This window comes from Microchirus variegatus (assembly GCF_963457635.1).
Source record: "Microchirus variegatus genome assembly, chromosome: 2".
Taxonomy (NCBI): domain Eukaryota; kingdom Metazoa; phylum Chordata; class Actinopteri; order Pleuronectiformes; family Soleidae; genus Microchirus; species Microchirus variegatus.
Genome location: NC_139803.1, coordinates 400,241 through 425,000, shown reverse-complemented (window position 1 = coordinate 425,000; position 24,760 = coordinate 400,241). Strand labels below are relative to the sequence as shown.

Sequence of the window (24,760 nt, the reverse complement as noted above, 5' to 3'; positions counted from 1 at the left end):
TAACTTTAACATAACCGGTTAATAACTAACCACTTTCTTTAACATAACCGGTTAATAACTAACCACTATCTTTAACATAACCGGTTAATAACTTACCAATATCTTTAACATAACCGGTTAATAACTAACCACTAACCTTAACATAACCGGTTAATAACTAACTACTAACTTTAACATAAGCCTTTAATAACTCACCACTAGCTTTAACATAACCAGTTAATAACTAACCACTAACTTAACCATAACAAGTTAATAACTAACCGCTAACCTAAACCATAACCAGTTAATAACTAACCACTAACCTGAACCAGCCAATAACTATCTGCTAACCATAACCAGTTGATAACTAACCATTAACTTTAACATAACCAGTTAATAACCAACCAATAACCTTAACCAGCTAATAACTATCTGCTAACCATAACCAGTCGATAACTAACCATTAACTTTAACATAACCAGTTAATAACTAACCTCTAACATTAACCATAACAAGTTAATAACCATCTGCTTACCTTAACCAGTTAATAACTAACCACTAACCCTAACTAAAATAAAAGGGGAGGAGCCACATCTTGCTGTTGTATTGTGGGCGTGGCCTAACGTGTGTGTGTGTGTGTGTCAGTGTCTCTGTCTGAGTGGCGTCTCCTTGACGACTCGTCCTTCCTCGTTGATTCGTCCGTCTCCACGTACGACGTCGTCCACGTCAGCAGAGACGTCGCCGTGGACGACAGCAGGACCAGAGACTGGTGTCTCCATGGTAACCATGACGACAGAGCCTCTGTGTGTGTGTGTGTGTGTGTGTGTGTGTGTGTGTGTGTGTGCACGCTGACCGTCTTCTCTTCACTTCCTGTTAGCCTGCCAGGGGGCGGAGTCTTGTGTGGCCGTGTCCCTCAGTGAGACAGAGTTCGCCACTCGCTGCGTCCTCTACCCAGACACCAGGGTGTGTGGGCTTAGCTCCGCCCCCGACTCACACAGACACGCCTCCTCCTGCAAGTTACTCATCAAAGAACACGCCCACAAGGTTTACCTGAGGACAGGTGAGCCAATCACAGCACAGTATTCTCACAGTTCACCTGTCTGTCTGTCTCTGTGTCTGTCTCTCTGTCTGTGTGTGTGTGTGTGTGTGTGTGTGTGTGTGTGTGTGTCTGTCTGTCTGTCTGTGTGTGTGTGTGTGTGTGTGTGTGTGTCTGTCTGTCTGTGTGTGTATGTGTGTCTGTCTGTCTGTCTGTCTCTCTGTCTGTCTGTCCTCTGTCTGTCTCACTGTCTGTCTCACTGTCTGTCCTCTGTCTGTCTCACTGTCCTCTGTCTGTCCTCTGTCTGTCTGTCCTCTGTCTCACTGTCCTCTGTCTGTCTCACTGTCTGTCCTCTGTCTGTCTCACTGTCCTCTGTCTGTCTCACTGTCCTCTGTCTGTCTGTCTGTCCTCTGTCTCACTGTCCTCTGTGTGTCTGTCTCTCTGTCTGTCTGTCCTCTGTCTCACTGTCCTCTGTCTGTCTCTCTGTCCCCACAGACAGGTTGTCCATGGTAACTAAGGTCTCCGTCCCCGGTCATGGTGTCCTTGAGGGCGTTGCCGTGGAAACGGTGGTGAACTCTGAGCGTAGGTCAGTGGTTCAGTTTGTGGGCGTGCCCTACGCTCGTCCTCCAATAGGAGCGCTCCGTTTCCGGGAAGCGCAGCCGGCTGATTGGTCGGGAACCTGGAACGCAACCATTCCACGGTAACACCGCCTGTCTGTCTGTCTGTCTGTCTGTCTGTCTGTGACATCACTTCCTGTGGGGGCGTGTCCTTCAGAGCCAACTGTCTGTGCTATGTTTGTGTGACATCACTTCCTGTGGGCGTGTCCTCCAGCGCCACCTGTCTGCAGCCTGGTGACGCAGCGTCAGACTCGTCCAGTGAAGACTGTCTCTACCTCAACGTCTTCTCACCTGCTCAGGTGACTCATCAGGCCCCGCCCACCAGGCCCCGCCCACCAGCCCTCTGAGGTCACTTCCTGTCATGACGATGGTGTGTGTGTGTGTGTGTGTGTGTGTGTGTGTGTGACAGGGGGGGCGTCTCCCAGTCCTGGTCTTCTTCTTCAACCCTCCAGCCAATCAGAGCCCTGCTCTGCTTAATGGCTCCACCCTCGCTGCCCTTGGCAACATCGTCGTGGTAACGGCCAACTACAGGACGGCGGCCATGGGATTCTTGAGCACAGGTAACTAACCACTAACCTCAACCTTTACCAGTAAATATCTAACCCTAACCCCTAACCAGTTAATAACTAACCACTAACCTTAACCAGTTAATAACTAACCATAACCAGTTAATAACTAACCACTAACCTTAACTATAACCAGTAAATATCTAACCTTAACCCAAAACCAGTTAATAACTAACCTTAACCAGTTAATATCCAACCACTAACCTTAACCATAACCAGTTAATATCTAACCTTAACTCTAACTAACCACTAACCTTAACTATAACCAGTTAAAAACTAACCTTAACCCATCACTAGTTAATAACTAACCACTAATCTTTACCTGTTAATAACTAACCACTAACCTAACCAGTTAATATCTAACCTTAACCCATAACTAGTTAATAACCATAGCCAGTTAATATCTTACCACTAACCTTAACCATAACCAGTTCATAACTAACAACCACTAACCTTAACCATAACCAGTTATTAACTAACCACTAACCTCAATCAGTTAATATCCAACCCTAACCCATAACCAGTTAAAAATAATCTTAATCATAACCAGTTAATAACTAACCACTAACCTGAACCATAACCAGTTAATAACTAACCACTAACTTTAACATAACCATTTAATAACTAACCATAACCAGTTAATAACTAGCCACTAACCTTAACATAACCAGTTAATAACTAACCACTAACCTTAACATAACCAGTTAATAACTAAGCATAACCAGTTAATAACTAACCTTAACCAGTTAATAACTAACCACTAACTTTAACATAACCAGTTAATAACTTACCTTAACCAGTTAATAACTAACCACTAACTTTAACATAACCAGTTAATAACTTACCTTAACCATTATAACCAGATGTTAACCTGTCTCCAGGCGACTCCCGTCTCCATGGTAACTATGGTGTATCAGACCAGGAGGCGGTCCTTCACTGGGTCAACCAGCACATCACTCTGGTGGGCGGAGACAACAGTCGAGTGACAGTGGGGGCGGAGCGTGGGGGCGCCGACATCGCCAGCCTTCACCTCGTCTCCTCGTCGACTCCGCCCCTTTTCCACAGAATGATCCTGATGGTGAGAAAGTGACCTGTCAATCACATCAACACACACCTGTCAATCACATCAACACACATCTGTCAATCACACTAACACACACCTGTCAATCACACTAACACACACCTGTCAATCACACTAGCACACACCTGTCAATCACACTAACACACACCTGTCAATCACACTAGCACACACCTGTCAATCACACTAACACACACCTGTCAATCACATCAACACACATCTGTCAATCACATCAACACACACCTGTCAATCACATCAACACACACCTGTCAATCACATTAACACACACCTGTCAATCACACTAACACACACCTGTCAATCACACTAACACACACCTGTCAATCACACTAACACACACCTGTCAATCACACTAACACACACCTGTCAATCACATCAACACACACCTGTCAATCACATCAACACACACCTGTCAATCACATCAACACACACCTGTCAATCACATCAGCACACACCTGTCAATCACACAAACACACACCTGTCAATCACATCAGCACACACCTGTCAATCACACACCTGTCAATCACATCAGCACACACCTGTCAATCACACACCTGTCAATCACATCAACACACACCTGTCAATCACATCAACACACACCTGTCAATCACATCAACACACACCTGTCAATCACATCAGCACACACCTGTCAATCACACAAACACACACCTGTCAATCACATCAGCACACACCTGTCAATCACACACCTGTCAATCACATCAGCACACACCTGTCAATCACACACCTGTCAATCACATCAACACACACCTGTCAATCACATCAGCACACACCTGTCAATCACACACCTGTCAATCACATCAACACACACCTGTCAATCACATCAACACACACCTGTCAATCACACAAACACACACCTGTCAATCCCACAAACACACACCTGTCAATCCCACAAACACACACCTGTCAATCACATCTCTGACAGTTTTAAATCCTTGTTTTTCAGGGCGGTTCCATCTTTTCTCCGGCGCTCGTTGACTCCGCCTCCTCCTCCTCCGGACGCTTGGCGTTGGACCTGGCGTCTGAACTGGGCTGTGTGACCTCTGACCTCGCCGCCTGCCTCAGGGCGACGCCCACTCACGCTCTTAACGCCGCTCAGACAAAGGTACGCGTCACAAACCAGGTGAGTGTGTGTGGGCGGAGTCTGCTGACGTCAGCGGTCTGACGACTGTGTGTGTGTGTGTGTGTGTGTGGTCACAGCTGATGGCGGTCAGCAGTCCGTTCCGCTCGTGGTCGCCGCGGCGTCCGTCCGCCTCGCCTCCGTCCTATCACAGCGTGGATCTGATGCTCGGAACGTCGGAGAACGACGGACTGATCGGCCGAGCGAGGAGGATCAAGGTGAGTTAGCTGTCTGTCAGCCAATCAGAGCGCGTTAACGTAGTCACGTTAAAATGTCGTTAAAGTCAACGTAGAAAAGTTTAAATGTCGTTAAAGTCGACGCAGTAAAGTTAAAATATCGTTAAAGTCGACGCAGTAAAGTTAAAATATCGTTAAAGTCAACGTAGTAAAGTTTGAATATCGTTAAAGTCAACGTAGTAAAGTTTAAATATCGTTAAAGTCAACGTAGTAAAGTTAAAATATCGTTAAAGTCAACGTAGTAAAGTTAAAATATCGTTAAAGTCAACGTAGTAAAGGTAAAATAACGTTAAAGTCAACGTAGTAAAGTTAAAATATCGTTAAAGTCAACGTAGTAAAGTTTAAATATTGTTAAAGTCAACGTAGTAAAGTTTGAATATCGTTAAAGTCAACGTAGTAAAGTTTGAATATCGTTAAAGTCAACGTAGTTAAGTTTGAATATCGTTAAAGTCAACGTAGTAAAGTTTGAATATCGTAATAATCCAGATTAATCATGGTTTAATAATCCAGATTAATCATGATGTGTTCAGATTATTCATGTCTGAATAATAATCCAGATTATTCATGACTCAATAATCCAGATTAATCATGTCTGAATAATAATCCAGATTATTCATGTCTTCAGGACTTCGAGGTTCTTCAGGGTCGAGTCGACGCTAAGACGGCGTTTTACGAAGCGTTGAGTCGCTCACTGGGCGGAGAAACAGGAAGTGAGCGTCTGAAGGAGGCGGCGACCTGGTTCTACTCTCTGGATCACAGCCCCTCCCCCGCCGGATACAACCTGTTCTCCAGAGCGCTCAACAACGCCACCAGGTGGTGGATTTAAACACTGACCTCTTCCTGTTCCTTCTGTTGACGACCACTGACACAAAGATTCACCTTTGTTTTTCAGAGACCTGTTCATTACCTGTCCCAGCCTGCAGATGGCGAGCTTCTGGGCTAACAGCAGCGCTAACGTCTTCCTGTATCACCTGCCTGCTAACAGCGCCCCCAACAGGTGAAATAATGTCATCGTTTTAAAGGGACGGTTCCACAGAAACATGTTTGTGTATATTTAATAGTATATTTAAAGGTGTATTTAATGACATTTATAATGGTATGTAATTGTATATTTAAATATATATTTAAAGTTATATTTAAAGATATATTAAATGGTATATTTAATGTTATATTTAATTGTATATTTAAAGGTATATTTGATGGTATATTTAAAGATATATTTAATACTGTATTTAATGGTATATTTAATGTTATATTCAATGGTGTATGTAATGGTGTATTTAAAGATATATTTAATAGTATGTTTAATAGTATATTTAAAGCTATATTTTAAATGTATATTTAATAGTATATTTAAAGGTATATTTTAAATGTATATTTAAAGATATATTTAAAGATATATTTAAAGGTATATTTTAAATGTATATTTAAAGATATATTTAAAGATATATTTAAAGGTATATTTAATAGTATATTTAATAGTATATTTAATGGTATATTTAAATGTATATTTAATAGTATATTTAAAGGTATATTTAATAGTATATTTAATTGTATATTTGATAGTATATTTAACAGTATATTGTAAGGTATATTTAAATGTATATTTAATAGTATATTTAAAGTTGTATTTAATAGCATATTTAACAGTATATTTAATAGTATATTTAAATGTATATTTAATAGTATATTTAAATGTATATTTAAAAGTATATTTAAAAGTATATTTAAAAGTATATTTAATAGTATATTTAAAAGTATATTTAAAGGTATATTTAAAGGTATATTTAATAGTATATTTAAAAGTATATTTAAAGGTATATTTAAAGGTATATTTAAAGTTGTATTTAATAGTATATTTAACAGTATATTTAACAGTATATATTTAAATGTATATTATATCATCAGTGCTGATCGTTTGCTTCTGTCTGCAGAGCCGACGTCTTTGTTCCTCTGGACGTTCAATTAGTTTTCGGCGTTCCTCATCAGCCAATCAGCTCTCAGCGTTTCACGCCCTCTGAGCGACGCCTCTCTCTCGCCGCCATCACCTACGTGTCCAGCTTCGTCAGGACGGGGTGAGAAGACACGCCCCCAAACACGCTCCCAAACCCTCCTCCAATCACAGCTCACTGTGTTTGTCGTGAAATGCTAACATGTTGTCATAGTTACCAGGTGGTGTGTCTAGGCCCCGCCCTCTCTCTCTCTGTCAGGTCATGTGACCACACCTCTTCTTTTTCCCCGCCCACATCAGGAATCCGAACCCCTCGCGAGAGTGGGCGGAGTCAGTTCTGCCCCGCTGGCATCCGGTTCAGTCCTCTGAAGCCCCGCCCACATACCTGGAGATGAGCCCCGCCCTCGCCCAACGCCGGGGTCTGCGTGACAGAGCCTGTTCTTTCTGGAGACACATGGGGGCGACACTGAGCAGAGAGACAGGTGAGCCACAGCACACTACTGCCCCCTGCTGTCACAGTACTGCAACTACCACATGTGACTCCACTGCGACATTTTTTACGATATTTAAACTTTACGACGTTGACTTTAAGGATATTCAAACTTTACTACGTTGACTTTACGATATTTAAACTTTATTACGTTCACTTTAACGAGATTTAAACTTTACGACGTTGACTTTAACGATATTCAAACTTTATTACGTTGACTTTAACGATATTTAAACTTTATTACGTTGACTTTACGATATTCAAACTTTACTACGTTGACTTTAACGACATTTAAACTATATTACGTTGACTTTAACGACATTTAAACTATATTACGTTGACTTTAACGACGTTCAAACTTTATTACGTTGACTTTAACGACATTTAAACTATATTACGTTGACTTTACCGATATTCAAACTTTACTACGTTGACTTTAACGACATTTAAACTATATTACGTTGACTTTAACGACATTTAAACTATATTACGTTGACTTTAACGACATTTAAACTATATTACGTTGACTTTAACGACATTTAAACTATATTACGTTGACTTTAACGACATTTAAACTATATTACGTTGACTTTAACGACATTTAAACTATATTACGTTGACTTTAACGACGTTCAAACTTTATTACGTTGACTTTAACGACATTTAAACTATATTACGTTGACTTTACCGATATTCAAACTTTATTACGTTGACTTTAACGACATTTAAACTATATTACGTTGACTTTACCGATATTCAAACTTTATTACGTTGACTTTAACGACATTTAAACTATATTACGTTGACTTTAACGATGTTCAAACTTTACTACGCTAACTTTAACGATATTTAAATCTTTGTCCTGCAGCTCGGCCGAGGTCAGAATCTTTAAAATCCCGAGACGCTCGATCATCGAACCCCAGTCGTTACTGAGAAACATCGGAATGTGAACGTTACGTGATTTTTCATCTTCAGTTTGATTCAAAGTCCGAAAAAATGAAGCTAAATACAAATACTGGATAATCTGTGTGATTTCAAAATAAAAGCATTTCAAACACATTTCAGTCTGTTTTTGTTGTTTGTTACGAAGAAGAAAAAAAAAGAAGAGATTTTAAATCTCAGATGTAACGCTGCTGTCTGCCTGAAGAGGGCGCCAGGACACAAAGAAACCATGAGTCACGATCACTTCATCATGAAATAATCCAGATCTGTGAAGTCGAGGAGGGAGGAGTTTGTGCACAAAAGTGAGTGAAGCTCCGCCCCTTCTCCCTCACCTGTGTGTGTGTGTGTGTGTGTGTGTGTGTGTGTGTGTGTATAAAAGAGTCTTTGTGTCTCAGTAGAATCACACACACACATCTTTGTTTCCTCTGAAGATGAAGACGACGCTGTTCGCTGTGTGTTTGACCGTCACACTGACAGGTGAGACACACACACACACACACACACACACACACACACACACACACACACACAGTTTAGTTTCAGATATTTTTTAAATGACATTTTCTTCTCTCGAACTTCATGTGACGTTGAGTTGTTTTCACTGACACTGAGCAGCAGGGGGCGCTCTACAGCTCTACAGCTCTACAGCTCTACAGCTCTACAGCTCTACAGCTCTACAGCTCCACCACATGGTCGTCACAGTGAAACTGGAGATGAAAGTGAAAAAGACTTAAAACTCTCAGTTAGCAAAACAAACGTTAGCATTTAATGATTCTCATGATTCTTATGATTCTCATGATTCTAATGATTCTCATGATTCTAATGACTCTCATGATTCTAATGATTCTAATGATTCTAATGATTCTCATGATTCTAATGACTCTCATGATTCTAATGATTCTAATGATTCTCATGATTCTAATGACTCTCATGATTCTAATGATTCTAATGATTCTCATGATTCTAATGACTCTCATGATTCTAATGATTCTAATGATTCTCATGATTCTAATGACTCTCATGATTCTAATGATTCTAATGATTCTCATGATTCTAATGATTCTCATGATTCTCATGATTCTCATGATTCTAATGATTCTCATGACTCTCATGACTCTAATGATTCTCACGACTCTCATGATTCTAATGAATCTCATGATTCTCATGATTCTCATGATTCTAATGACTCTCATGATTCTAATGATTCTCATGATTCTAATGATTCTAATGATTCTCATGATTCTCATGATTCTCATGATTCTAATGAATCTCATGATTCTCATGATTCTCATGATTCTAATGACTCTCATGATTCTAATGATTCTCATGATTCTAATGATTCTAATGATTCTCATGATTCTCATGATTCTCATGATTCTCATGATTCTCATGATTCTCATGACTCTAATGATTCTCACGACTCTCATGATTCTAATGAATCTCATGATTCTCATGATTCTCATGATTCTAATGACTCTCATGATTCTAATGATTCTCATGATTCTAATGACTCTCATGATTCTAATGATTCTCATGATTCTCATGATTCTCATGATTCTAATGACTCTCATGATTCTAATGATTCTCATGACTTTAATGACTCTCATGATTCTAATGATTCTCATGATTCTCATGATTCTCATGATTCTAATGACTCTCATGATTCTAATGATTCTAATGACTCTCATGATTCTAATGATTCTCATGATTCTAATGACTCTCATGATTCTAATGATTCTCATGATTCTAATGATTCTCACGACTCTCATGATTCTAATGAATCTCATGATTCTAATGATTCTAATGATTCTAATGACTCTCATGATTCTAATGATTCTCATGATTCTAATGACTCTCATGATTCTAATGATTCTCATGATTCTAATGACTCTCATGATTCTAATGATTCTCATGATTCTCATGATTCTCATGATTCTAATGACTCTCATGATTCTAATGATTCTCATGATTCTAATGACTCTTATGATTCTAATGATTCTCATGATTCTCATGATTCTAATGACTCTCATGATTCTAATGATTCTAATGACTCTCATGATTCTAATGATTCTCATGATTCTCGTTATTCTCATGATTCTCATGATTCTAATGATTCTCATGACTCTCATGATTCTCATGATTCTAATGATTCTCATGATTCTCATGATTCTCATGATTCTAATGATTCTCATGATTCTAATGATTCTAATGATTCTCATGACTCTCATGATTCTAATGATTCTCATGATTCTAATGATTCTCATGATTCTAATGACTCTCATGATTCTAATGATTCTCATGATTCTAATGATTCTAATGATTCTCATGACTCTCATGATTCTAATGATTCTCATGATTCTAATGATTCTCATGATGCGACATTTCTATGTTTTTTTTGCCTCAGATGATAAAGGTCATGTGACAAAGTTCTTTACTAGTACAAGTACTTTACTGCGTTGACTTTAACGATATTTTAACTTTACTACGTTGACAGTGAAATGTTGACTCCGCCCACACAGAGGAGGAGGAGGAGCTTATTCCACACATTAACCATCAAACCTCTTTTTCTCCAGTGTCGTCGGCACAAATCACAAATGTTATCGGGACGACCAACACGTCGACGGTGACCACACCTCCCGTCTCCACGGCGACCGACCACAACAGCGGCTCAGCCAACCCCACCGCGGCGTCCACGCTGGACCCGCCCACTGCCACGCCCAACGTGACCGCAGGGGTCACTAACCCCGCACACGTCACGACGCCGACGCCCACGCCCAATGTGACCACAGGGGGCACCAACGTTACCGCGGCAACCACGTCTACAAACAGCACAATCACTTCTGTCACTGTCGCCACGGCGACGACGGGGAGCGCCTCCGACACCACACCCGCCGACTCCGCTGTGACCACGCCCACTGTCGCCGTGGCAACGGGGAGCAGCACCGACAGCTCTGTTTCCTCCAGTGACTCAGTGACGGCTGCCGTGACGACAGTGGGCGGCGGCAACGCAGGAGGAGGAGGCGGAGTCCCGGGGTGGGCCATCGCTCTGCTGGTTCTGGCTGCTCTGGCTCTGCTGATGCTGCTGCTGCTGCTGATAGCACTGGTAAACACACACACACACACACACACACACACACACACACACACACACACACACACACACACACACACACTCTGACGCTGAATTGACCAACACTTGACTCTGCACTTGAACGCCTCCTTTAATAACACACACCAAAGTCCATAGAGAAAACCAGTGATTTTAACATCACAGGGACACAGGAGCTGTTGGTCCTCTGCTGCCTCGTGTGGTCACTTTGTGTCACTGAGTTAAGTCTAAATTAAATATTTTAAAAGCTGAATTCACTAAAATCAGTCATTGTAAGTTAGTGACTTTGGTGTGGGAGAGTGAGTGACTTTGGTGTGGGAGAGTGAGTGACTTTGGTGTGGGAGAGTGAGTGACTTTGGTGTGGGAGAGTGAGTGAGTGACTTTGGTGTGGGAGGGTGAGTGACTTTGGTGTGAGAGAGTGAGTGACTTTGGTGTGAGAGTGAGTGACTTTGGTGTGAGAGAGTGAGTGACTTTAGTGTGGGAGGGTGAGTGACTTTGGTGTGAGAGAGTGAGTGACTTTGGTGAGAGAGTGAGTGACTTTGGTGTGGGAGGGTGAGTGACTTTGGTGTGAGAGAGTGAGTGACTTTGGTGTGAGAGAGTGAGTGACTTTGGTGTGAGAGAGTGAGTGACTTTGGTGTGAGAGTGAGTGACTTTGGTGTGAGAGAGTGAGTGACTTTGGTGAGAGAGTGAGTGACTTTGGTGTGGGAGGGTGAGTGACTTTGGTGTGAGAGAGTGAGTGACTTTGGTGTGAGAGAGTGAGTGACTTTGGTGTGAGAGAGTGAGTGACTTTGGTGTGGGAGAGTGAGTGACTTTGGTGTGGGAGAGTGAGTGACTTTGGTGTGGGAGAGTGAGTGACTTTGGTGTGGGAGAGTGAGTGAGTGACTTTGGTGTGGGAGGGTGAGTGACTTTGGTGTGAGAGAGTGAGTGACTTTGGTGTGAGAGTGAGTGACTTTGGTGTGAGAGAGTGAGTGACTTTAGTGTGGGAGGGTGAGTGACTTTGGTGTGAGAGAGTGAGTGACTTTGGTGAGAGAGTGAGTGACTTTGGTGTGGGAGGGTGAGTGACTTTGGTGTGAGAGAGTGAGTGACTTTGGTGTGAGAGAGTGAGTGACTTTGGTGTGGGAGGGTGAGTGACTTTGGTGTGGGAGGGTGAGTGACTTTGGTGTGAGAGAGTGAGTGACTTTGGTGTGAGAGTGAGTGACTTTGGTGTGAGAGAGTGAGTGACTTTGGTGTGGGAGGGTGAGTGACTTTGGTGTGAGAGAGTGAGTGACTTTGGTGTGAGAGTGAGTGACTTTGGTGTGAGAGCGTGAGTGACTTTGGTGTGGAAGGGTGAGTGACTTTGGTGTGGGAGAGTGAGTGACTTTGGTGTGGGAGGGTGAGTGACTTTGGTGTGGGAGAGTGAGTGACTTTGGTGTGGGAGAGTGAGTGACTTTGGTGTGAGAGAGTGAGTGACTTTGGTGTGGGAGAGTGAGTGACTTTGGTGTGAGAGTGAGTGACTTTGGTGTGAGAGCGTGAGTGACTTTGGTGTGGGAGGGTGAGTGACTTTGGTGTGAGAGAGTGAGTGACTTTGGTGTGGGAGAGTGAGTGACTTTGGTGTGGGAGAGTGAGTGACTTTGGTGTGAGAGAGTGAGTGACTTTGGTGTGGGAGAGTGAGTGACTTTGGTGTGGGAGAGTGAGTGACTTTGGTGTGGGAGAGTGAGTGACTTTGGTGTGGGAGAGTGAGTGACACACACACACACTGATGGTTCTTGTCCTCTGCAGCTTGTGTGGTATTGCTGTAGGTGGCGCCAAAAAGGCCCCTATGAAAACCTGGGCCCTAAAAACGAGGTTCCTCTTTACACGACACACACTCGCTTCCACGGATCCAACGGACAATACGTAAGTTTAAAGTCTGTGATATATATAGTATGTATATACATATATATGTATAGTATGTATATACATATGTATATATATATATACATATATACATATGTATATATATATATGTGTATGAATAACTATTGATGTTTGTGTTTGTTTCAGGAGGAGTTTGATAAACGGAGCATAAACGGCTCAGGGATGTGAATTCACACTCATTTCATGATTTAAAGAAACTAAAGAAGAGAAAAACTCAAATCTAAAATCAGTCAAATCATGATTTCACAACAAACTTTTCACCACGGTTTGATTTTTATTTAAGACGCAAAACTTTATGAACTGTAACGTGATAATAAATGAAAGTGTTCCGTTTCCTTCAGTCTTTGTTTTTAAATCATGTTTCACAGACTTTAGGAATAAAGTCATAACTTTACGACGATTATTCTGATTCTATTTATTCATGTTTGTTTGTTTTTGAATAGATTTAATAAGTAGATTTGAAATGTTGAACATTTGCAGTTAAATGTGGTCAAAATGTTAGATTTCACATAAATTCCGAGATTTTCATTTCATCTCCAGTTCCAATGTTTTTCTGAGTGTTAAAATAAAAACTGTGTCAATAAAGTTTTGTTTGAAAACGTAGAATAAATAAAACGTGTTGATTTGTTTGAGTCTGAGCTCAGTGAAAGTGTGTGTGTGTGTGTGTGTGTGTGTGTATCGAGGTGCAGCAGCAGAGGAATTCATGTTAGATATGAAGATAAAGAAAAGTGGGCGGAGCTTCTGCTCATTGATCTGAGTAAATATTAACAACAAAGACGTGAAACTGCTTTGATTTACACACACACACACACACACACACACACACACACACACACACACACACACACACACACACACACACACACCTTTGTGTTGGTAAATGATTTTTAAAGTCAATAGAAATGAGCGAGATATTTAAAAAAATAATATAATACAAACATAGACATAGTATAGAATGACGTTTTTGTCAAATTTTGGACCACATTTTTTTTTTTTTTTTTTTTAAAGTCAAATTTCAGACGATATAGTCTAGTTTGGCGTTTTTGTCAAATTTTGAACCAATTTTTTTTTTAATTTTTTGTCAAATTTTGGACCAAAATGTTAAAAAAAAATTTAAATTTAAATGTTGACATTTTTGTCAAATTTTGATCCAATTTTTTTTTTTTTTTTTCAAATTTTGGACGACATATGATAGTATGAAGTTTTTGTTAAATGTTTGACAAATTTTTTTTCCAAAATTTTATTCAAATTTTAGACAACATAGTATGACGTTTTGTCAAATTTTGGAGCAACATTTTTTGTTCAAAAAAAAAAGTCAAATTTTAGACGAGTAGTTTGGCGTTTTTGTCAAATTTTGAACCAATTTTTTTTTCTCAAATTTTGGACTTCATAGTATAGTGTGACGTTTTTGTCAAATTTTGGACCAAAATTTGTACTTTTTTTTTTTTAAAAGTTGACATTTTTGTCAAATTTTGGAGGAAATTTTTTTTTTCTAAACCTTCTACAAATTTTGGATGACAGTATAGTATGGCGTTTTTGACAAATTTTGATCGAAATTAATTATTTTTTAAAAATGTCAAATCTTAGACGATATAGGATAGTATGACGTTTTTGTTAAATTTTGGACAAAATTTTGTTTCCAAAATTTTATTCAAATTTTAGACAACATAGTATGACGTTTTGTCAAATTTTGGGCTAAAAAAAGAACATTTCAACAAAATTTCCGATTTTGGACAACATAGTATAGTATGTCGTTTTTGTCCAATTTTGGACCAAATTTCTTTTTTTCAAAAAAAGTAGTCAGATTTTGCACTAAATAGTGTAGTATGACATTGAGGTTGATGACATAGTATAGTATGACGTTGTGTCACATTTTGGGCTAAAAAAAAACATTTCAAGTAAATTATAGATTTTGGACGACATATGACGTTTTGTCAAATTCTGGAGCAACATTTTTTGTTCAAAAAAAAAAGTCAAATTTTAGAAGACAGTCTAGTTTGGCGTTTTTGTCAAATTTTGAACCAATTTTTTTTTCTCAAATTTTGGACTTCATAGTATAGTGTGACGTTTTTGTCAAATTTTGGACCAAAATTTTTACTTTTTCTTTTTTTAAATGTTGACATTTTTGTCAAATTTTGGAGGAAATTTTTTTTTTCTAAATTTTCTACAAATTTTGGATGAAAGTATAGTATGGCGTTTTTGACAAATTTTGTTGGAAATTAATTATTTTTTAAAAATGTCAAATTTAAGACGATATAGGATAGTATTACGTTTTTGTTAAATTTTGGACCAACATTTTTAATTTTTTTTTTTTAAATGTTGACATTTTTGTCAAATTTTGGAGGAAATTTTTTTTTTCTAAATTTTCTACAAATTTTGGATGACAGTATAGTATGGCGTTTTTGACAAATTTTGATCGAAATTAATTATTTTTTAAAAATGTCAAATTTTAGACGATAAAGGATAGTATGACGTTTTTGTTAAATTCTGGACAAAATTTTGTTTCCAAAATTTTCTTCAAATTTTAGACAACATATAGTATGACGTTTTTGTCAAATTTTGGGCTAAAAAAAGAACATTTCAACAAAATTTCCGATTTAGGACAACATAGTATGGTATGTCGTTTTTGTCCAATTTTGGACCAAATTTCTTTTTTTCAAAAAAAGTAGTCAGATTTTGCACTAAATAGTGTAGTATGACATTGAGGTTGATGACATAGTATAGTATGACGTTGTGTCACATTTTGGGCTAAAAAAAAACATTTCAAGTAAATTATAGATTTTGGACGACATATGACATTTTGTCAAATTCTGGAGCAACATTTTTTGTTCAAAAAAAAAAGTCAAATTTTAGACGACAGTCTAGTTTGGCGTTTTTGTCAAATTTTGAACCAATTTTTTTTTCTCAAATTTTGGACTTCATAGTATTGTGTGACGTTTTTGTCAAATTTTGGACCAAAATTTTTACTTTTTTTTTTTTTTAAATGTTGACATTTTTGTCAAATTTTGGAGGAAATCTTTTTTTTCTAAATTTTCTACAAATTTTGGATGAAAGTATAGTATGGCGTTTTTGACAAATTTTGATCGAAATTAATTATTTTTTAAAAATGTCAAATTTAAGACGATATAGGATAGTATGACGTTTTGTTAAATTTTGGACCAAAATTTTTAATTTTTTTTTTTTTAAATGTTGACATTTTTGTCAAATTTTGGAGGAAATTTTTTTTTTCTAAATTTTCTACAAATTTTGGATGACAGTATAGTATGGCGTTTTTGACAAATTTTGATCGAAATTAATTATTTTTTAAAAATGTCAAATTTTAGACGATATAGGATAGTATGACGTTTTTGTTAAATTTTGGACAAAGTTTTTTTTCCAAAATTTTCTTCAAATTTTAGACAACATATAGTATGACGTTTTTGTCAAATTTTTGGCTAAAAAAAGAACATTTCAACAAAATTTCCGATTTTGGACAACATAGTATGGTATGTCGTTTTTGTCCAATTTTGGACCAAAATTATTTTTTCAAAAAAATTGTCAGATTTTGGACTTAATAGTGTATGATGACATTGAGGTTGATGACATAGTACAGTATGATGTTCTGTCACATTTTGGGATAAAAAAAAAAAACATTCCGATTTTGGACGACATAGTATAGTATGTCGTTTTTGTCAAATTTTGGAGCAACATTTTTTGTTCAAAAAAAAAAGTCAAATTTTAGACGACAGTCTAGTTTGGCGTTTTTGTCAAATTTTGAACCAATTTTTTTTTCTCAAATTTTGGACTTCATAGTATAGTGTGACGTTTTTGTCAAATTTTGGACCAAAATTTTTCCATTTTTTTTTTTTCTAAATTTTCTACAAATTTTGGATGACAGTATAGTATGTCGTTTTTGTCAAATTTTGGACCAAATTTCTTTTTTTCAAAAAAATGGTCAGATTTTGGACTAAATAGTGTATTATGACATTGAGGTTGATGACATAGTATAGTATGATGTTCTGTCACATTTTGGGATAAAAAAAAAAAACATTCCGATTTTGGACGACATAGTATAGTATGTCGTTTTTGTCAAATTTTGGACCAAATTTATTTTCTTCAAAAAAATGGTCAGATTTTGGACTAAATAGTGTATTATGACATTGAGGTTGATGACATAGTATAGTATGATGTTCTGTCACATTTTGGGATAAAAAAAAAAAACATTCCGATTTTGCACGACATAGTATAGTATGTCGTTTTTGTCAAATTTTGGACCAACATTTTTTTTTCAAAAAAATGGTCAGATTTTGGACTGAATAGTGTATTAGGACATTGAGGTTGATGACATAGTATAGTATGATGTTCTGTCACATTTTGGGATAAAAAAAAAAAAATTCCGATTTTGGACGACATAGTATAGTATGTCGTTTTTGTCAAATTTTGGACCAACATTTTTTTTTCAAAAAAAGTGGTCAGATTTTGGGCTAAATAGTGTAGTATGACATTGAGGTTGATGACATAGTATAGTATGATGTTCTGTCACATTTTGGGAGAAAAAAAAAAAAAACATTCCGATTTTGGACGACATAGTATAGTATGTCGTTTTTGTCAAATTTTGGACCAAATTTCTTTTTTTCAAAAAAATGGTCAGATTTTGGACTAAATAGTGTAGTATGACATTGAGGTTGATGACATAGTATAGTATGATGTTCTGTCACATTTTGGGAGAAAAAAAAAAAAAACATTCCGATTTTGGACAACATAGTATAGTATGTCGTTTTTGTCAAATTTTGGACCAAATTTCTTTTTTTCAAAAAAATGGTCAGATTTTGGACTGAATAGTGTATTAGGACATTGAGGTTGATGACATAGTATAGTATGATGTTCTGTCACATTTTGGGATAAAAAAAAAAAACATTCCGATTTTGGACGACATAGTATAGTATGTCGTTTTTGTCAAATTTTGGACCAAATTTCTTTTTTCAAAAAAATTGTCAGATTTTGGACTAAATAGTGTATTATGACATTGAGGTTGATGACATAGTATAGTATGATGTTCTGTCACATTTTGGGATAAAAAAAAAAAACATTCCGATTTTGCACGACATAGTATAGTATGTCGTTTTTGTCAAATTTTGGACCAACATTTTTTTTTCAAAAAAATGGTCAGATTTTGGACTGAATAGTGTATTAGGACATTGAGGTTGATGACATAGTATAGTATGATGTTCTGTCACATTTTGGGATAAAAAAAAAAAACATTCCGATTTTGGACGACATAGTATAGTATGTCGTTTTTGTCAAATTTTGGAGCAACATCTTTTGTTCAAAAAAAAAAGTCAAATTTTAGACGACAGTCTAGTTTGGCGTTTTTGTCAAATTTTGAACCAATTTTTTTTTCTCAAATTTTGGACTTCATAGTATAGTGTGACGTTTTTGTCAAATTTTCGACCAAAATTTTATCTTTTTTTTTTTTTTAAATGTTGACATTTTTGTCAAATTTTGGAGGATTTTTTTCTTTTCTAAATTTTCTACAAATTTTGGATGACAGTATAGTATGGCGTTTTTGACAAATTTTGGACCAAATTTCTTTTTTTCAAAAAAAGTGGTCAGATTTTGGACTAAATAGTGTAGTATGACATTGAGGTTGATGACATAGTATAGTATGATGTTCTGTCACATTTTGGGCTAAAAAATAAAAAATTCAAAAAAAATTCTGATTTTAGATGACATAGTATAGTATGTCGTTTTTGTCAAATTTTGGACCAAAATGTTTTGTTTTTTTTAAAGTCAAATTTCAGACGACATAGTCTATTTTGGCGTTTTTGTCAAATTTTGAACCAATTTTTTTTCAACTTTTTTTCGTCAAATTTTGGACCAAAATGTTTAAAAAAAAAAAAATTAAATGTTGACATTTTTGTCAAATTTTGATCCCAATTCTTTTTTTAAAAAATTTCAAATTTTGGACGACATAGGATAGTATGAAGTTTTTGTTAAATTTTGGAGCAACATTTTCTTTTCAAAAAAAAAAGTCAAATTTTAGACAACAGTCTAGTTTAGCGTTTTTGTCAAATTTTTAACCAATTGTTTTTTTCTCAAATTTTGAACTTCATAGTATAGTGTGACGTTTTTGTCAAATTTTGGACCAAAATTTTAAATTTTTTTTTTTTTTAAATGTTGACATTTTTGTCAAATCTGGAGGATTTTTTTTTTTTCTAAATTTTCTACAAATTTTGGATGACGGTATAGTATGGCATTTTTGACAAATTTTGGACCAAATTTCTTTTTTTCAAAAAAAGTGGTCAGATTTTGGACTAAATAGTGTAGTATGACATTGAGGTTGATGACATAGTATAGTATGATGTTCTGTCACATTTTGGGAGAAAAAAAAAAAAAACATTCCGATTTTGGACAACATAGTATAGTATGTCGTTTTTGTCAAATTTTGGACCAACATTTCTTTTTTCAAAAAAATTGTCAGATTTTGGACTAAATAGTGTATTATGACATTGAGGTTGATGACATAGTATAGTATGATGTTCTGTCACATTTTGGGACAAAAAAAAAAAACATTCCGATTTTGGACGACATAGTATAGTATGTCGTTTTTGTCAAATTTTGGACCAAATTTCTTTTTTTCAAAAAAATGGTCAGATTTTGGACTAAATAGTGTAGTATGACATTGAGGTTGATGACATAGTATAGTATGATGTTCTGTCACATTTTGGGATAAAAAAAAAAAACATTCCGATTTTGGACGACATAGTATAGTATGTCGTTTTTGTCAAATTTTGGACCAAATTTATTTTTTTCAAAAAAATGGTCAGACTTTGGACTAAATAGTGTATTATGACATTGAGGTTGATGACATAGTATAGTATGATGTTCTGTCACATTTTGGGATAAAAAAAAAAAAAACATTCCGATTTTGGACGACATAGTATAGTATGTCGTTTTTGTCAAATTTTGGACCAAATTTCTTTTTTTCAAAAAAATGGTCAGATTTTGGACTGAATAGTGTATTATGACATTGAGGTTGATGACATAGTATAGTATGATGTTCTGTCACATTTTGGGAGAAAAAAAAAAAAAACATTCCGATTTTGGACAACATAGTATAGTATGTCGTTTTTGTCAAATTTTGGACCAAATTTCTTTTTTTCAAAAAAATGGTCAGATTTTGGACTAAATAGTGTAGTATGACATTGAGGTTGATGACATAGTATAGTATGATGTTCTGTCACATTTTGGGAGAAAAAAAAAAAAAAATTCCGATTTTGGACAACATAGTATAGTATGTCGTTTTTGTCAAATTTTGGACCAAATTTCTTTTTTTCAAAAAAATGGTCAGATTTTGGACTAAATAGTGTAGTATGACATTGAGGTTGATGACATAGTATAGTATGATGTTCTGTCACATTTTGGGAGAAAAAAAAAAAAAACATTCCGATTTTGGACAACATAGTATAGTATGTCGTTTTTGTCAAATTTTGGACCAAATTGCTTTTTTTCAAAAAAATGGTCAGATTTTGGACTAAATAGTGTAGTATGACATTGAGGTTGATGACATAGTATAGTATGATGTTCTGTCACATTTTGGGAGAAAAAAAAAAAAAACATTCAGATTTTGGACAACATAGTATAGTATGTCGTTTTTGTCAAATTTTGGACCAAATTTCTTTTTTTCAAAAAAATGGTCAGATTTTGGACTGAATAGTGTATTAGGACATTGAGGTTGATGACATAGTATAGTATGATGTTCTGTCACATTTTGGGATAAAAAAAAAAAACATTCCGATTTTGGACGACATAGTATAGTATGTCGTTTTTGTCATATTTTGGACCAAAACTTTTTTTCAAAAAAATTGTCAGATTTTGGACGACATAGTATAGTATGTCGTTTTTGTCAAATTTTGGACCAAATTTCTTTTTTCAAAAAAATTGTCAGATTTTGGACTAAATAGTGTATTATGACATTGAGGTTGATGACATAGTATAGTATGATGTTCTGTCACATTTTGGGACAAAAAAAAAAACATTCCGATTTTGGACGACATAGTATAGTATGTCGTTTTTGTCAAATTTTGGACCAAATTTCTTTTTTTCAAAAAAATGGTCAGATTTTGGACTAAATAGTGTAGTATGACATTGAGGTTGATGACATAGTATAGTATGATGTTCTGTCACATTTTGGGATAAAAAAAAAAAACATTCCGATTTTGGACGACATAGTATAGTATGTCGTTTTTGTCAAATTTTGGACCAAATTTATTTTTTTCAAAAAAATGGTCAGACTTTGGACTAAATAGTGTATTATGACATTGAGGTTGATGACATAGTATAGTATGATGTTCTGTCACATTTTGGGATAAAAAAAAAAAAAACATTCCGATTTTGGACAACATAGTATAGTATGTCGTTTTTGTCAAATTTTGGACCAAATTTCTTTTTTTCAAAAAAATGGTCAGATTTTGGACTAAATAGTGTAGTATGACATTGAGGTTGATGACATAGTATAGTATGATGTTCTGTCACATTTTGGGATAAAAAAAAAAAACATTCCGATTTTGGACGACATAGTATAGTATGTCGTTTTTGTCAAATTTTGGACCAAATTTATTTTTTTCAAAAAAATGGTCAGACTTTGGACTAAATAGTGTATTATGACATTGAGGTTGATGACATAGTATAGTATGATGTTCTGTCACATTTTGGGATAAAAAAAAAAAAAACATTCCGATTTTGGACAACATAGTATAGTATGTCGTTTTTGTCAAATTTTGGACCAAATTTCTTTTTTTCAAAAAAATGGTCAGATTTTGGACTGAATAGTGTATTATGACATTGAGGTTGATGACATAGTATAGTATGATGTTCTGTCACATTTTGGGATAAAAAAAAAAAACATTCCGATTTTGGACGACATAGTATAGTATGTCGTTTTTGTCAAATTTTGGAGCAACATTTTTTGTTCAAAAAAAAAAGTCAAATTTTAGACGACAGTCTAGTTTGGCGTTTTTGTCAAATTTTGAACCAATTTTTTTTTCTCAAATTTTGGACTTCATAGTATAGTGTGACGTTTTTGTCAAATTTTGGACCAAAATTTTTCCTTTTCTTTTTTTTTTGAATGTTGACATTTTTGTCAAATTTTGGAGGATTTTTTTATCTAAATTTTCTACAAATTTTGGATGACAGTATAGTATGGCGTTTTTGTCAAATTTTGGACCAAATTTCTTTTTTTCAAAAAAATGGTCAGATTTTGGACTAAATAGTGTAGTATGACATTGAGGTTGATGACATAGTATAGTATGATGTTCTGTCACATTTTGGGATAAAAAAAAAAAACATTCCGATTTTGGACGACATAGTATAGTATGTCGTTTTTGTCAAATTTTGGACCAATTTCCCTTTTTTAAAAAAAATGGTCAGATTTTGGACTAAATAGTGTATTATGACATTGAGGTTGATGACATAGTATAGTATGATGTTCTGTCACATTTTGGGATAAAAAAAAAAACATTCCGATTTTGGACGACATAGTATAGTATGTCGTTTTTGTCAAATTTTGGACCAAATTTCTTTTTTTCAAAAAAATTGTCAGATTTTGGACTGAATAGTGTATTATGACATTAAGGTTGATGACATAGTATAGTATGATGTTCTGTCACATTTTGGGATAAAAAAAAAAAACATTCCGATTTTGGACGACATAGTATAGTATGTCGTTTTTGTCAAATTTTGGACCAACATTTTTTTTTCAAAAAAATGGTCAGATTTTGGGCTAAATAGTGTAGTATGACATTGAGGTTGATGACATAGTATAGTATGATGTTCTGTCACATTTTGGGATAAAAAAAAAAACATTCCGATTTTGGACGACATAGTATAGTATGTCGTTTTTGTCAAATTTTGGACCAAAATCTTTTTTTTCAAAAAAATTGTCAGATTTTGGGCTAAATAGTGTAGTATGACATTGAGGTTGATGACATAGTATAGTATGATGTTCTGTCACATTTTGGGATAAAAAAAAAAAACATTTCGATTTTGGACGACATAGTATAGTATGTCGTTTTTGTCAAATTTTGGACCAAATTTCTTTTTTTCAAAAAAATGGTCAGATTTTGGACTGAATAGTGTATTATGACATTGAGGTTGATGACATAGTATAGTATGATGTTCTGTCACATTTTGGGATAAAAAAAAAAAAACATTCCGATTTTGGACGACATAGTATAGTATGTCGTTTTTGTAAAATTTTGGACCAACATTTTTTTTTCAAAAAAATGGTCAGATTTTGGGCTAAATAGTGTAGTATGACATTGAGGTTGATGACATAGTATAGTATGATGTTCTGTCACATTTTGGGATAAAAAAAAAAACATTTCGATTTTGGACGACATAGTATAGTATGTCGTTTTTGTCAAATTTTGGACCAAATTTCTTTTTTTCAAAAAAATGGTCAGATTTTGGACTAAATAGTATAATATGTCGTTTTTGTCAAATTTTGGAACAAATTTCTTTTTTTCAAAAAAATGGTCAGATTTTGGACTGAATAGTGTATTATGACATTGAGGTTGATGACATAGTATAGTATGATGTTCTGTCACATTTTGGGATAAAAAAAAAAAACATTCCGATTTTGGACGACATAGTATAGTATGTCGTTTTTGTCAAATTTTGGACCAAAATTATTTTTTCAAAAAAATTGTCAGATTTTGGACTAAATAGTGTATTATGACATTGAGGTTGATGACATAGTATAGTATGATGTTCTGTCACATTTTGGGATAAAAAAAAAAACATTCCGATTTTCGACGACATAGTATAGTATGTCGTTTTTGTCAAATTTTGGACCAACAATTTTTTTTTTCAAAAAAATGGTCAGATTTTGGACTGAATAGTGTAGTATGACATTGAGGTTGATGACATAGTATAGTATGATGTTCTGTCACATTTTGGGATAAAAAAAAAAAACATTCCGATTTTGGACGACATAGTATAGTATGTCGTTTTTCTCTAATTTTGGACCAACATTTTTTTTTTCAAAAAAATTGTCAGATTTTGGGCTAAATAGTGTAGTATGACATTGAGGTTGATGACATAGTATAGTATGATGTTCTGTCACATTTTGGGATAAAAAAAAAACATTCCAATTTTGGTCGACATAGTATAGTATGTCGTTTTTGTCAAATTTTGGACCAAATTTATTTTTTTCAAAAAAATTGTCAGATTTTGGACTAAATAGTATAGTATGTCGTTTTTGTCAAATTTTGGAACAAATTTCTTTTTTTCAAAAAAATGGTCAGATTTTGGACTGAATAGTGTATTATGACATTGAGGTTGATGACATAGTATAGTATGATGTTCTGTCACATTTTGGGATAAAAAAAAAAAAACATTCCGATTTTGGACGACATAGTATAGTCTGTCGTTTTTGTCAAATTTTGGACCAAATTTCTTTTTTTCAAAAAAATGGTCAGATTTTGGACTAAATAGTGTAGTATGACATTGAGGTTGATGACATAGTATAGTATGATGTTCTGTCACATTTTGGGATAAAAAAAAAAAACATTCCGATTTTGGACGACATAGTATAGTATGTCGTTTTTGTCAAATTTTGGACCAAATTTATTTTTTTCAAAAAAATTGTCAGATTTTGGACTAAATAGTGTAGTATGACATTGAGGTTGATGACATAGTATAGTATGATGTTCTGTCACATTTT

The 24,760-nt window shown here is 35.3% G+C and overlaps 1 protein-coding gene across 1 annotated transcript in view; it reads left to right on the top strand.

The window, feature by feature from the left end:
- The window catches only part of tg (thyroglobulin), a gene marked incomplete at its 5' end in the record, with an annotated part of 24,591 nt that extends 16,526 nt beyond the window's left edge, over window positions 1-8,065 (top strand). Inside the window, 13 exons of the mRNA XM_083910347.1 lie at window positions 625-759; window positions 857-1,039; window positions 1,511-1,715; window positions 1,847-1,931; window positions 2,042-2,192; window positions 3,080-3,276; window positions 4,259-4,417; window positions 4,513-4,650; window positions 5,294-5,481; window positions 5,561-5,665; window positions 6,603-6,743; window positions 6,920-7,101; window positions 7,978-8,065. Of these exons, the coding sequence (XP_083766473.1) occupies window positions 625-759; window positions 857-1,039; window positions 1,511-1,715; window positions 1,847-1,931; window positions 2,042-2,192; window positions 3,080-3,276; window positions 4,259-4,417; window positions 4,513-4,650; window positions 5,294-5,481; window positions 5,561-5,665; window positions 6,603-6,743; window positions 6,920-7,101; window positions 7,978-8,042 (1,934 nt within the window). The 3' untranslated portion in view covers window positions 8,043-8,065. The remainder of the gene's footprint in view (window positions 1-624; window positions 760-856; window positions 1,040-1,510; window positions 1,716-1,846; window positions 1,932-2,041; window positions 2,193-3,079; window positions 3,277-4,258; window positions 4,418-4,512; window positions 4,651-5,293; window positions 5,482-5,560; window positions 5,666-6,602; window positions 6,744-6,919; window positions 7,102-7,977) is intronic.
- Between the last annotated feature and the right edge of the window lie 16,695 nt (window positions 8,066-24,760).